This window comes from Apteryx mantelli, chromosome 9 (genome assembly GCF_036417845.1).
Source record: "Apteryx mantelli isolate bAptMan1 chromosome 9, bAptMan1.hap1, whole genome shotgun sequence".
Taxonomy (NCBI): domain Eukaryota; kingdom Metazoa; phylum Chordata; class Aves; order Apterygiformes; family Apterygidae; genus Apteryx; species Apteryx mantelli.
This window is the reverse complement of record NC_089986.1, coordinates 14,177,333-14,189,590: the sequence shown is the minus strand read 5'-3', so window position 1 is coordinate 14,189,590 and position 12,258 is coordinate 14,177,333. Positions and strand designations below refer to the sequence as shown.

Below are 12,258 nucleotides of genomic sequence, written 5' to 3'. Positions count from 1 at the left end.
TAACCTGCTGAGCTGCTCAGCACTGAGCCCTGAAATACAGAGTTGGGAGGCTGGTTCTTCATCACCAAGGGGAAGGTGGCACCAAAAGTAATCTTTCCCCCAGATGCTCTTAAGATTAAAATGTTCCCTTTTGTCCAGGCTGGAGAAGGACTGATGCTGGAGGCACTGGGCTTTGGGAACTCTGGTACTGATGCTTTGCTAAACATGCTGGACTGCACCATTTCAATAAGCATTTCTGTCTGCAGTCTGGCTTTTGATTTCATGTCTTGGTTTACATCAAACTGCTTGGTTTTAAGGCCTGACGGCAGAGATTTCGACTGATTCAGCACATTCTCTCCAGCCACAGAAAATACCATCACATTTTCTACTAATAGACAAGATTTCCCCCAGAACAATTTTGAAAAATTATGTTGCTGCCAAACTCCAAAGCCTACTCCTTACTGCAAAACTGCAGGATCTCAAATGAGGAGGTTTCTCGTGTCTCTAGTGGGCCAGCTTCACACCAGCAGGCAAAGAAATGTCCCTGTAATATCAAGGACAGTCTCGCCTTTTGGGGAATTTCACAGCTTTCCGTGGCCCAAATTGTCTCCAGCTGTTCAGTGTCTTGTTCAGAGTCTTGTTATCCCTTACTCTAGCTACACAAGTAAAATAGGAAAATATCATAGGAAGATCTTGAACAGCTTGCTAAGCCAAGAGCTGGTTGCTTTATATTTGTTGCTCTGTTTATCTTCTATAACCAAATAATTTTGGAGTTTGTCTTTCTCTGTTTTTCCTTCTGTCTATGTATTTATTTTGGTTTTGAGGCAGAATTTTTTTCAGGTTTGCAAAGAAAACTGAAACTACAAACAAAATTGGGTATTTGTCCATCCATCTGCTTCTCTTCATTGTCTTTTTTTTTTCTCTTTTCACTGCAGAAAGAAGAGAAAAGGTCAAAAGAGAAAAAAGAAATACCCATTTTCATTGTGTACTCCTCTTCTGTACTTATCTCTTCCCCCCCTCCCTTCCTCTTTTCCCCGAGTACCTTCACTCCCAAAAGTCTGAAGAACTCCTAATTCCTTTGGGTGTTTTTCACAGAAACATACACAAGGGAAACAGTTCTCTTCTCATGCTGGTTTTGCCTTAGGAGCTAGAACACAATGTGCCTTTCTGGTACATTTAGCCAAATAAATGCCAGTGAGTTTGCTGCTGTCTCCCACTGTGCTCAGCCCTGGGGTGCATGCTGCGTTTGACACCAGAGCACCTCTTCAGGAGCGTGTCTCAGACCCACTGGAGGCAAATGAGTCCTTAGCACAGTCTCTCCATGTGCTTGTGTGTGTGTGTGTGTGTGGTGTGATTTGAACTGGGATTTCCTTGATCCCTTTGCAGTTGAGTTTAGAGGCCAATGGAGCCGAGGAACATAGCCAGGAACATATTGACGATGTGATACAAGGATCCAGTGTTTGCACCACAGCTCCCAGGGCAGCCCCTGCAAGGTCCCCAGGTCATTCCTGCACTAATCGGTTGCACAGGCTCTTACTCCTTTGGGTTACTTTCTTCCTTTGATCTCGGACCTGGATCTGGGCTTCTCTTCCAAAATAAACTCGCCCCCGCTGCAATTTCTGTTTGGGGAAATGTTAAAAACCACCCAGTTATAACGTGCCAGACAGCCCAGAATATGCTCTGGGTTCTTAAAAGCCATCAGACAGGAAGAAAATGGCACTGGCTTTAAATCCTCCCCATCTTTCCCTGCTGTATCAAAAGGGCAGTCAGAACACATTGGCCACAGATTGTCCAGCTTCGACGCATCAGATACATTTTGATTCAGTGAAATTTGGACTTAATGACAGAGCAGAAAAGAACAGAGGTTGCAGAAGAGTAAAATAGGTCTGGTCCTAGTGCTAGGTCCCATGGTTCACCTGGATTCAGAGCAGTCAGTGTTAGGAAATACTACCATGTTGTCAAAAATTCAAGATTTAAGTGACAGGACATTGGCCAAGACAAACTCATTTTAATACTGTGACAAGAAGAGACTGAATGAACCAGAACTTGAGAGCCAGGACACCTAGTTTCCATTTCCAGTGCTTTCTTTGTCTTTTGTATCTGAGCCTGGCCAGCAATTGAGAAACTAAAATGATGCCGCAGTCCTCAGAGTAGCTGCAAGGCAGACAAACAGACAGTGTGAAGCGTGTTGAGCCATCCGTTGTTCATCATTTCATTCGCACAAATGCAGCACTCCTCTCTTTGCATGTATGCTGACCCCGATGAGGTTCGCTGGCTGCTGTGACTTAAACAGCACAGTACATGCTGTGGTATATGAAACAGCAGAACTTTGGTACATCAGACTGAAAATAGAAGGAAAACCCAAAGGGAACGAGTTTCTTCCCTAGGTTGCTCTATGACACAGTTAGCAGAAACTTGTAAGCTCTCTGGACGTTTGCAAATTTCCTTTTGATAACTTGATCCTGGCAGCCGAAGGTTATATCCTGCCAGCAATGGGGCTCTGAAAAGCAAAAGACACAAGCGGGACAAACCATTCTTCCAAACCTAAGAATGGCCACAGTGGGTGCACGCAAAGGTGCAGTTGAGATGCTGCTTTGGCCCGTAGCTGATGCCTGGGGAGGAATAGTAGAAACTGGAGAAGTACTGAGTGATCTCTTCCAGATTAGTCCTTTACATGCCTACTCTCCTGCATCTGGGGAAGAGCAACACCCAAGCTGGAAAGCCGCAATGTGAGTTGGAGTGTGCCAGAAGACTGGATTTCAGGGTTCTGTCTCTGATCCGACTCCATTTATAATACATGCTATTATCAAGCAACAGAGCGGACATGAGGGACATCCCATGCTTTCCATTTCCAAGAAATATAACTCTTCAGAAATAAACTCGTGGGCTAGTGCGGGGGGGGCTCTTCCTTCAGGATTATGTGTCCTCCATCAGCCAAGGGGACCTTCCAAAAATACAAAATGTGCTGCAATAGACAAGAAAGGTAGTAATTATAAAAGCAGTATAACAGAAAAGTTTCATTGTGCCACATGGTGAGAGGAGCTCTGTGCCTCCGCTTCCTCTGTCTTATTGCAGATTTGTGACAAAAGATAATTTTTCCCATGACTTAGATGCATTTCACCTTCCTGCTGTTGAAACATCTGGTTTAAGTTTTTGTTGTTGCCATTTCTTTTATATGCTGTCTTTGAGAAGATGAGGGGAAGAGGCTTCAGGAGGCGGTGATTTAGTGGCCTTGCCATGTTTTTCTGATCAGGCAGATTTGACAGGGATCAATCCAGACTGGTTCTAAAGAGCTAATCTTTCTCTTCCCCTTGCCTGTTCCCCTCGGCACATGGCAAGGCTCAGTCGTCCTATAGCAAATAGAAGGGACCACCAAAATGGAAGCCACTGGCTTCCGGCAGGGAGAGGGAGACAACTCGGAGGCCGATAGCAGAGAGCAAGGGGTTGCAGTGGCACAGGTTAGACCTTGGGGCAGCTCCTTTGCCATGAGGGAAGGATGGTCCTTGGGGTCCTGCAACTCTCCCACTCCCAGCCTGCTCTTCTCCGTTACCAGCGGGATCGAGCACAAACGATGCTTGCTGTGAGCTCACCATGGCATCAGATTTTCTATACAAATAGAAGACAAAAAAAAACCAACCACTGATGACAACTCCAGACAGTGGTGCTGCATGCCAAGCCAGCAAGATTCACACAGACCAAAGGCAATGGAAACTTGAGCTTTCATTTACGTTGGCTGCTGGGCAAGAGAGCCAGGTTAACCGGTGTCTGTGTCCATTATGGCATCCCATTGGGTTTTGGCATTTTTAGAATGTGGTCCCTGCATTTGCAAGGCAGCTGATGAGAGACTGGAAAGTGCTGATGCTCTTGCAGCAAATTGATTTCACCTCCGGGTGCTTCCATTGCTTCTGTTTCTTTTGTTGTTGATGCAAGGCCAAATTCTGCTCTCAGTTTCACTGCTGTAAAGCTGTTTCCCTAGAAGCGCACCCGGGTGACTTCAGCTGGCTCTCAGCCATGGTGCAAGATGCCAATGAGGCCATATCATGTTCAGCAAGATTATTTTTTATCTCTCTTTCCATCAGGGGGTCCTCTTCTCTACAGCGATGTGAAGTTTGTCTACAACTCCCAACAGCTGAACGGCACCCAGCGAGTGCTGCTGGACAACGTCATCTCAGAGGAGCAGTGCCAAGAGCTTCACAGGGTGGCCAGTGTGAGTAGTCAAGGCTTGGAGTGGGGGAACTGACTGTCACTTGGGTTGAGTGTCTGATGCCCCACACACATTTGGCTGTTTAGAGCTGTGATCAGTCCACGGGGGCCTCTGGGCTTGCATCTCACTCACTGAACCTTTGCAACCAATGCCCATGGAGAGTGGTCAGACACTCATCCCCATAACACACTCATAACCCCTGAACAGGACCTGGTGCCCCATCTTGGGCCATTCTAAAAAAAAAGCTGAAAGGACAAAGCCCATACAGAAATAGCTCTTTTCCCTGTGTTATACATAACCCTGAAGGGTATTCAGCCACAAGCCTGGTGGAGCCTTCTCATCCATCAGCATCTTGGCCTGGGGAGGGGCTAGAGGATACCTGAACATCCCCAGTTTGGAGGTGGGCAGCTGTTTCCCAGAATCTCCAGTTCATGGAGAGCTGCAGCGCCTTCCCACCCCTTCCACCTCTCCTGGTGAATGTGGCCCTGGGGTATTTTGGGAAGAGGATCCCAGGTACTTCCACTGCAGCTACCCCTCTCCTGATAAATCAGTTCGTGTCTCAGCTGTGTTTGTGTCTTTCCTGGCAGGGGATCATGTTGGCTGGAGATGGTTACAGGGGCAAAACCTCACCTCATACCCCAAATGAGAGATTTGAAGGAGCCACTGTCCTCAAAGCCCTCAAGGTACAGCTTCATCCCTCCTCTTCTTCCACTGCCCTCCTTTCCAGCCAGCACACAGCTCTAATTTTCTCTCTCGGCCTCTTTTCCCTGCCCAGTATGGCTACGAGGGTCGTGTCCCGCTGAAGAGCGCCCGCCTCTTCTACGACATCAGCGAGAAGGCTCGCAGGATTGTCGAGTCCTACTTCATGCTGAACTCCACGCTGTACTTCTCCTACACACACTTGGTGTGCCGCACGGCCCTGTCTGGTGAGAGGCTCCAGAAAGGGGCTAGAATCTTGACAGGGAGGTGGGAGGATGGGAGGTTTTCAGCTATAGGGTTTGCTGTGCTTATAGATGTGGTGAGCGTCACTGCTTTGGAGAGGCCCTACCACCAGTTCTGCCCCACCAAGTGGTGTTATGGTGTGATGAGCAGGGATCCAAGTGTGGGAGAAGTTCTGTTTTGTCTGATGGTTAAACTGGTAGCTAAGGGCCAGGCAAAGTTACTGTTCTCTCGGAAGAAAAGAGTGGGGACATTGCTGTCTAGAGAAGTTCATTTCGTGGGATATCTCTTGTTCTTTGTGTCTCCAACTCTCCCTCTTTTCTCCTCCCTCCTCTGTTTTCTCCTCTCACTGCACCCTTTCCATCCCCCCAGCTCTCCATCTCTCTTTCCTCAAATCTTGCTGCAAGGAATGAGCAAAGCTGTGCAAATCCGAGTGCTCAGATTTTGCCTTTTCTCCCCAGCACTTCCTCTCTTCCTCTCGCCTGTGAACACCACCTGAAGTGGGGGCAGGGCAGGCTCAGCTCCTATGACGAAGCTCACAGAGCCAGGCATTTCCATCTCATCCCATCCCTTTTCCTTCCCCCTTCCTCCACATGGTCCTGCCTAGGCCAGCAGGAGAAGAGGAACGACCTGAGCCATCCCATCCACGCTGACAACTGCCTCTTGGACCCCGAGGCCAATGAGTGCTGGAAGGAGCCTCCTGCCTACACCTTCCGGGATTACAGGTAGGAAGGGGGGCTGATCACGGCTGCCTCTCCAGGGGAGCCAGCTATCTTATCCAAGCAACTGAAGGGCACATGTGCCAGGCAGACCGTGCACTCCACAGACTATAAACCCTAAAGCTCCCAGTGACAGCCAAAATGCAATCCAGCAGATAATTTTTGGTGCAAGCAAGCATAAAAGCTAAGCTTCAAGCTAGAATGTAACTGCAAAGGCTCTACTGTATTTTAGGGCCAGGAGTTCCCAGATGTGGCCCACAGGACCAGGTCTCTTGTGTGATGCTTTCAGTGAGAAACAAGAGGATGAGAGCCGGTGGGAATCTGTGTTCATTCTGAGATTTGTCCCCTGCTCAAGGAGAGATCTGCTGATTCTCATCTTTGACTCCAAAACAGAGACAGTTTGGGCAAGATTGTCCTAGCTGATGAGACAGGAAGGAAAGAGGTTTGTCCCCTTTAGGTTGATAACACATAGAGGGATCATTTCTATCCCCAGTGCCTTCTGGCATCATAGGCCATGAAGGAGCTGAACACATATAGTACTGTGGGCCTCGACCAGTTCCCGCAATGGGAATCTTCCCTATCTTCCCTCCAGCAGCCACCACAGTCACCATCTCCATGGAGCTACCTGAGATCTGTCACATAGTTGGGAGGTCAGCCCTAAGCACTTGCTTTTACTTACCTCACTGGGATCCTGCTTCTTCCCCCAGTGCCCTTCTGTACATGAATGCAGATTTCGAAGGAGGCGAGTTCATTTTCACTGAGATGGATGCCAAAACTGTAACCGTAAGTCAGTGGCCTTTCCTGGCCGAGCTGCTGTGAAGTGAATGGTGGGAGTTAATTTCCAAAGCAATTTCTGTGACGGTCTTCTGCAGCCTGTTTGTAAGAGTGTTGGGCTTTATGCTGGGGGAACATGGCTTTCCTGGGCATCCTGTGTCTCATTTCTTGCAGACATCCCATACAAAACCTTCTGTCTGCTGGCAGAGGTGCACAGACCTTGTTCCTTGCCCAGAGGCTGCATCTTGCAGTAAACTGGGCTGCAGATAAGGCGTTTGTACCGCCTCTGCTCTAGCAGTGGGTTGACTGAAAAACAACCCAGGTAGAGGCTGGCACTGGTTGAGATTCCTCCTTGCCTCAAGGACCGCTGAGCTCCCACCCCATCTTGTGGCCAAACATGAAGTGATACCAATGCCTCCGTAATACACACTGACGTCTTTCTCTGATAGCCAAATCCTCCCCTCGTGTCATGGTGTCAGGTCACTCTTCCTCCTCCCTGCAGTAGGTGAGGGCAGCCCATGTTCAACATCCTCACTGCAGCAACTCAGTCTGCAGAGATGATTATGTCCATCCCGGGGACAGAAGATAGTGTCTGCTGTGCCATTTTCTCCCATAAGACACATTGCAAAAGATTAACCTGGCTTAGGCCTCTCAGAGTATGTCACCACTGCGGACTGTCCCTGAGAGGGACATGGCTCAGGCCTTAGCCCCTGTGCTTGGCCTGGGGTCATGTGGGAAGACAGGCTTCCCCTCCGCAGTTGAGCAGAGGGTCTAGGCACCACACTGGGGCTGTGGCATCCTGTAGATGCTGGAGGGTAGATTGAGTCTACCTAAGACCAGTGCTTAAGGGTTGGTTTTATTGGCACTTTGATCAGTGAGGTCCTGCAGGATCCTTGTGGACTCAGAAGAGAGAAGAAGGAGGAATTCCACAGCCTGTGCCAAGGTTAGCCTGATCCTCCCTGCAGTCATGCCATGGCCCATTTTTGCCAGAGGTGGTCACCTGCGGGTTTTGCAATGACTCCACACTGCCACCTCCTTCCTGCACAGTGTCTGTGCAGCAGCACTGAGCCTCAGTCCTCTCATGTCCAGAGTCCTGCATGTCCTCCAGAGCAGCTCACCAAGTCCCGAGCGATGCAGGGACACCCAGTGAGGTCCAAGGTCCTGGACCACTGGAAGCCCAGATGTCACCAGTGTAAATAGCCATACTGCTCTTTGCCACCGTGATTACAATGTCAGCATGTTGCCTGTTTTCCTGCAGGCCTCTATCAAGCCCAAGTGCGGGCGAATGATCAGCTTCTCGTCAGGCGGTGAGAACCCCCACGGGGTGAAAGCAGTTACCAAAGGTCAGAGGTGTGCTGTGGCTCTCTGGTTTACCTTGGACCCGCTTTACAGAGAGCTGGTGAGTTCCTCCTTTGCAATATGAGGGGAGCTGGGGGTACCCAGTGTCCCAGAGGTGCCAGTAGAAGCCCCTGTCTCCTCCCTTCATGCTTCTTAGCCACTGCAGAAAGGACCCATCCTTAGCTTCCAGTCCCACCATGTCTCCCCCCCCCCCCATTAAACTCCCCCAACAGCATTCCCATGGAATGCGCCTCAGGGAAATGAGGAGCAAGGGACTGCTAGAAGAGCTGGAGGCACCGATACAGAGCAGTTTTCTCTGCTAGTCATGCTCCTGGGTGCAGGTTGCCCTGCCTTCACCCACCAGGATTGGATGCTGGACACGATGCTGGATGGTTCTGCTCAGGGTTGAAGCTGGGCATTTGTGACACCTAGTGGCCAATAACCTAATGAACAGGGAAAGGCCTCATTAGCAATCTGCAGCTGAGAAGACCAGAGTAATGTCCTGCTGCTGCCAGATCCTCAAAGGCAGTTTGGCACCTTCTTCCCATAAGTCCACGAATTTGGACACCTGGATTCCCTGGAAGATCTGGTTTGTGCTGCCTTTCAACTGTCAATCTCCGAAATCTGTTTTAAAAGTCTGCCATATCAGCCCCTGTACCCCTTCAATAGCAATCCTGTTCTATGGGGATAAAAGGCAAAAGGCCTACTCCAAGCAAGTTCACAGCAAAACCAAGTGTAGGGAGAAAGCAAAACCGTTGTGCTTCCACCTTGTGAATTCTGTGTCTTGGGCAAACTGGTGGGCTGCGATGTTTTGGGAGAAGCTTGTTTTCAGACATGCACATTACTGTTTCTGTCTGCATTTTGGTGGTAGCTGACATCCCACTGTGCTCTGTGCTGTTCGCGCATATGATAAGAGATCAGCCCTGCCCAGAAAGCTGGAAATCTTAGCTGACAAGGCAAGTGAAGGGGAAGATTTACCAAGAGGACAAGAGGAGGCTCCAGCACCCTGCCAGTGGCAGCGACTGTTAGTGTAATATGATAAGGATACTACGATAGGTCAGCTCTGTCCCTATCCGTTATGGCCCTGGAGGGAGGAGGGAAACTGAGGTTTTGAGGTGCAAGGTGATTTGATTAATTTTGCCTAGCAAATCCCCAGGACAAGTTCCAGGCTGTGTCCTGTCCTCTAGACAACACTGCCTAGATGAATTGTCTTGCTGTGGCTGCTCCCAGTGGACTGAACTGCCCTGAAAGAACTGGGGGCAGGCCCTGGAGCTCTGCTGTTACGGTTTCTTCTTCTTCCTTTCTTGCAGGAGCGAATCCAGGCAGATGAAGTGATTGCAATGTTGGAGCAGGAGCGCCTAGGACCCAGTGAAATGAACATCAACCCAAAGGATGAGCTATGAACTAGGCCAAAGACTTTTTCTATTAAATATTTATTTAATATTGTTAATCTTATTAGAACCCTTCTATTTTTGTACAGAGCTGCTGTATAAATTAACAGGTTAATATGATTGTGGAGTTTCAGAAGCGCCTCTTCTGTGTTTAGCACAGCTCTTGCTGGGACCCCTAATTCCTGTGCCAACATCTCCTGCTGGGACTGACTTTTCCTCTTGGATTCCCTGTTCTTCTCTAGCACTTCTCAGGACTCATTCAAACCCACCATACCTTCTTGGAGGACCCTCTTTTTTCTTCCTCAGGCAGAAGTAGCTGCTTCTCCTCAGCCCCCGCTGGGAGAATTGTCTCCAGTGCGATGATGGAGCATTGACAGCCCCTCTTCCTGTCCCTGCTGAGTGCTGGCCAAAAACCCAGGTGGTGCTGCCCTGAGGGAAACTGCCCCCCCTTTCCTCTTGGAATACACATCAGTTATGGCTGCTCTTTTCATGCTGTCTTCCCTCTCAAAGCCCTTTACCATTTGGAGCATGCTTGTTAAGGAGAATACAAAGCAAAATCCAGCTCCTAAGAAAATGCACATCTCTCTGTAGTCATGCAAAGCTGGGGTTTGCGCATTAATTCAGAGCTGAGCTTCCAGAAACCACCTGCTGAGCAGAGGCATGGGCTGTGCACAGGCATGAAGGGTCTTGGTTTGCAACTGTGTCCAGTGAAATAGGGCCCATCACTCATGTTCAGTCCTTTCTTTTGCTAAAGGCCTGGGATGCAGGAAAGAAACTGCCTCATGCCTCATGCTTTAAGCTTCCAACACAGTGCTGCTGCTGGTAAAACCCAAGGTTAAAAGTCATAGTTTCCAGGTCCATATTCAAAAGCATCTGAAGGTCCCAAGGACGTTACAGTGCCACAGTGTTGGATGATCATGGTGCGGCTTTGTACTCTTGGTGTATTGGCTGCATCCTCCCATCTCGACAGTGCAGAAATAGCAGTTGTTGTAGAATATTTCTGACCTAGTCTGCGGGTATTGCAGTGAAAGTTGTGCTGCTTATCACCAGAGATTTACTATGCAAGTAACTGCTGCTAAGCTAGTTAATCATTCTTCTCCCACCATCAACCTAACTCCTTTGCATGAGAATGGAGCAGCCCCTACAAAAATCTGAACAAGCACTGAAGTCTCAGACTTCCCTGTGTCCCAGTCATAGGGACAGCCTTTATTTCAACCCAACTAGCCTCTGCTGCTAGAAAGCAGTTCCTAAAAGCCAGGTTGTAGCAGTCTTCACTGCTGAATTTCCTACAAGGCTGCTATCTCTCCAGAAAGCACCGTAGGGATCTTGGCTGGAGTTTTCCTCAGGCTCCCTGACCAGCTTAGCTCAGCTCCCTGCTGCATTGGCTTGGCGCTCACTTAGCCCTTGTCTGCTCCCCTGTGTCAGCTTTGGCATTTCCAGCACTTAAAATCTGCAATAGAGAATTAGCTTTTTCTCTGTTGATGCTGCTTGTCCAAGTCTCAGGCTTGGTAGCACCCTCCTTGCTCTCTGTCCCTGGCTGAGAAGGCCATTTGCAGGAATGATCCTTTTGCAGAGACCACCTCAAAAGCTGGCCCATGGCAGGATACAGGGGTGCTCAAAACATCTGGAAAAACAATTGCCCAGACTGTGAAGGGGGCACCATTACTGTCAAGTGAACTGTGGAAGGATCATTTGCTGCACATCCTTCACAGTCAAATCTGCGGGGGGAAAAGCTTAGAGAGTTTCTGAGCCACCTCTGTGGCCCATTTCATTGAGGTTTTCTCTCCCTTCCTAGCATACTGTACTGCTGGTTCCCAGAGCAAATGCCCACACAGTTTGCCTTTCAGTGATCCTTCCCTGTTTAGATGTCTCCCCTGTAAATGTTTAGATCCCCTTTTTAAAATAGCCAAAGGAAAAGGTTGGGGGGGGGGGGGAGGAAGAGAGGGCAGATGAAGAGCTGAAGTGCCGGTTATGTTTTGCCCCGTCTGCACCATGCCATTGCATCCAAGGCCAGACTCCCTGACCACTGCCGTCACCTTCAGCATGAGTTGGTGCTGCTCACCACAGTTCATTCACATACCCCTGACAAACAGGTCGGCTTTCACAGCTTGAAATCATCTGCCCCAGCTCATCCCAGCTGCTGCTGCCCCTTCCAAACAGCGTGCTGTGGACCCTGCTCTTCAGGGTCCCAGTCTGCAAGGAGCCAGCTGCTTTACAGCAGCTGGTTCCTCTGCAGGGAGGGACAAGGGGCTGTCTTTGCGCCTGTGTGCCCCCTTTCCGGGTTGTGATTTGTTTGCTGCTGCGGTGGTTAGCCAGAGCTGTGTCTAAATTCAGGGGAAATAAACTAAAGACAACAGCTGAGCTTGTCTTTATCTTTCTTTATCCAAATATTAGAAGGGGAGACTGGGGCGGGGTAGGGGGAGGGAGCTGTGCACAGTCTGTCTCATTGATGGTATCTGTCCTTTTGGGGGGGTTTCTGTCCCAGTCTCTACAGCACACTCACAAACCCTGGGTGCTGGAGGAGGTGGTAGAGACAGTGATGTGGACCTGATTAAGCAAAGGTGGGTGGGTGCATTTGCTGGTCTGTCCATCTCCTTTGCTAGGCATCCAGCCACCTAATAACTTCTACACCATTGGCGCTCTTCAGCCACAGTGGAGAGCAGGATGGGGGTGTCACTGACCAGCCTCTGGTGAAGCAGCAGCTTTGGTGGAGACCAGGGGAACAGCCTCAGCAGAACACAGCTTTCCAGGATTCAGTTGCAAGCACTACCGATGCTAGCCCTAAAGCACTAGGAAGTGGTGGGACTCCAGGCTGCCTTGGCCCTACTGCTCACTGCTCCACTCTGCCTGCAAGACCTGCCTGTGATTGGTGCCAGCCTAGAGCCAGGAAACAGGAACTCAGTGAGTCAAAGGT

At 49.5% G+C, this 12,258-nt stretch overlaps 1 protein-coding gene across 1 annotated transcript in view; it reads left to right on the top strand.

The window, feature by feature from the left end:
- Positions 1–11,700, top strand: part of P3H2 (prolyl 3-hydroxylase 2) — an 88,970-nt gene extending 77,270 nt beyond the window's left edge. The window contains exons 9-15 of the mRNA XM_067301450.1: positions 4,059–4,186; positions 4,771–4,866; positions 4,959–5,109; positions 5,730–5,847; positions 6,549–6,624; positions 7,874–8,014; positions 9,264–11,700. Coding sequence (XP_067157551.1) covers positions 4,059–4,186; positions 4,771–4,866; positions 4,959–5,109; positions 5,730–5,847; positions 6,549–6,624; positions 7,874–8,014; positions 9,264–9,356 — 803 coding nt within the window. The 3' untranslated portion in view covers positions 9,357–11,700. The remainder of the gene's footprint in view (positions 1–4,058; positions 4,187–4,770; positions 4,867–4,958; positions 5,110–5,729; positions 5,848–6,548; positions 6,625–7,873; positions 8,015–9,263) is intronic.
- Positions 11,701–12,258: the final 558 nt, after the last annotated feature.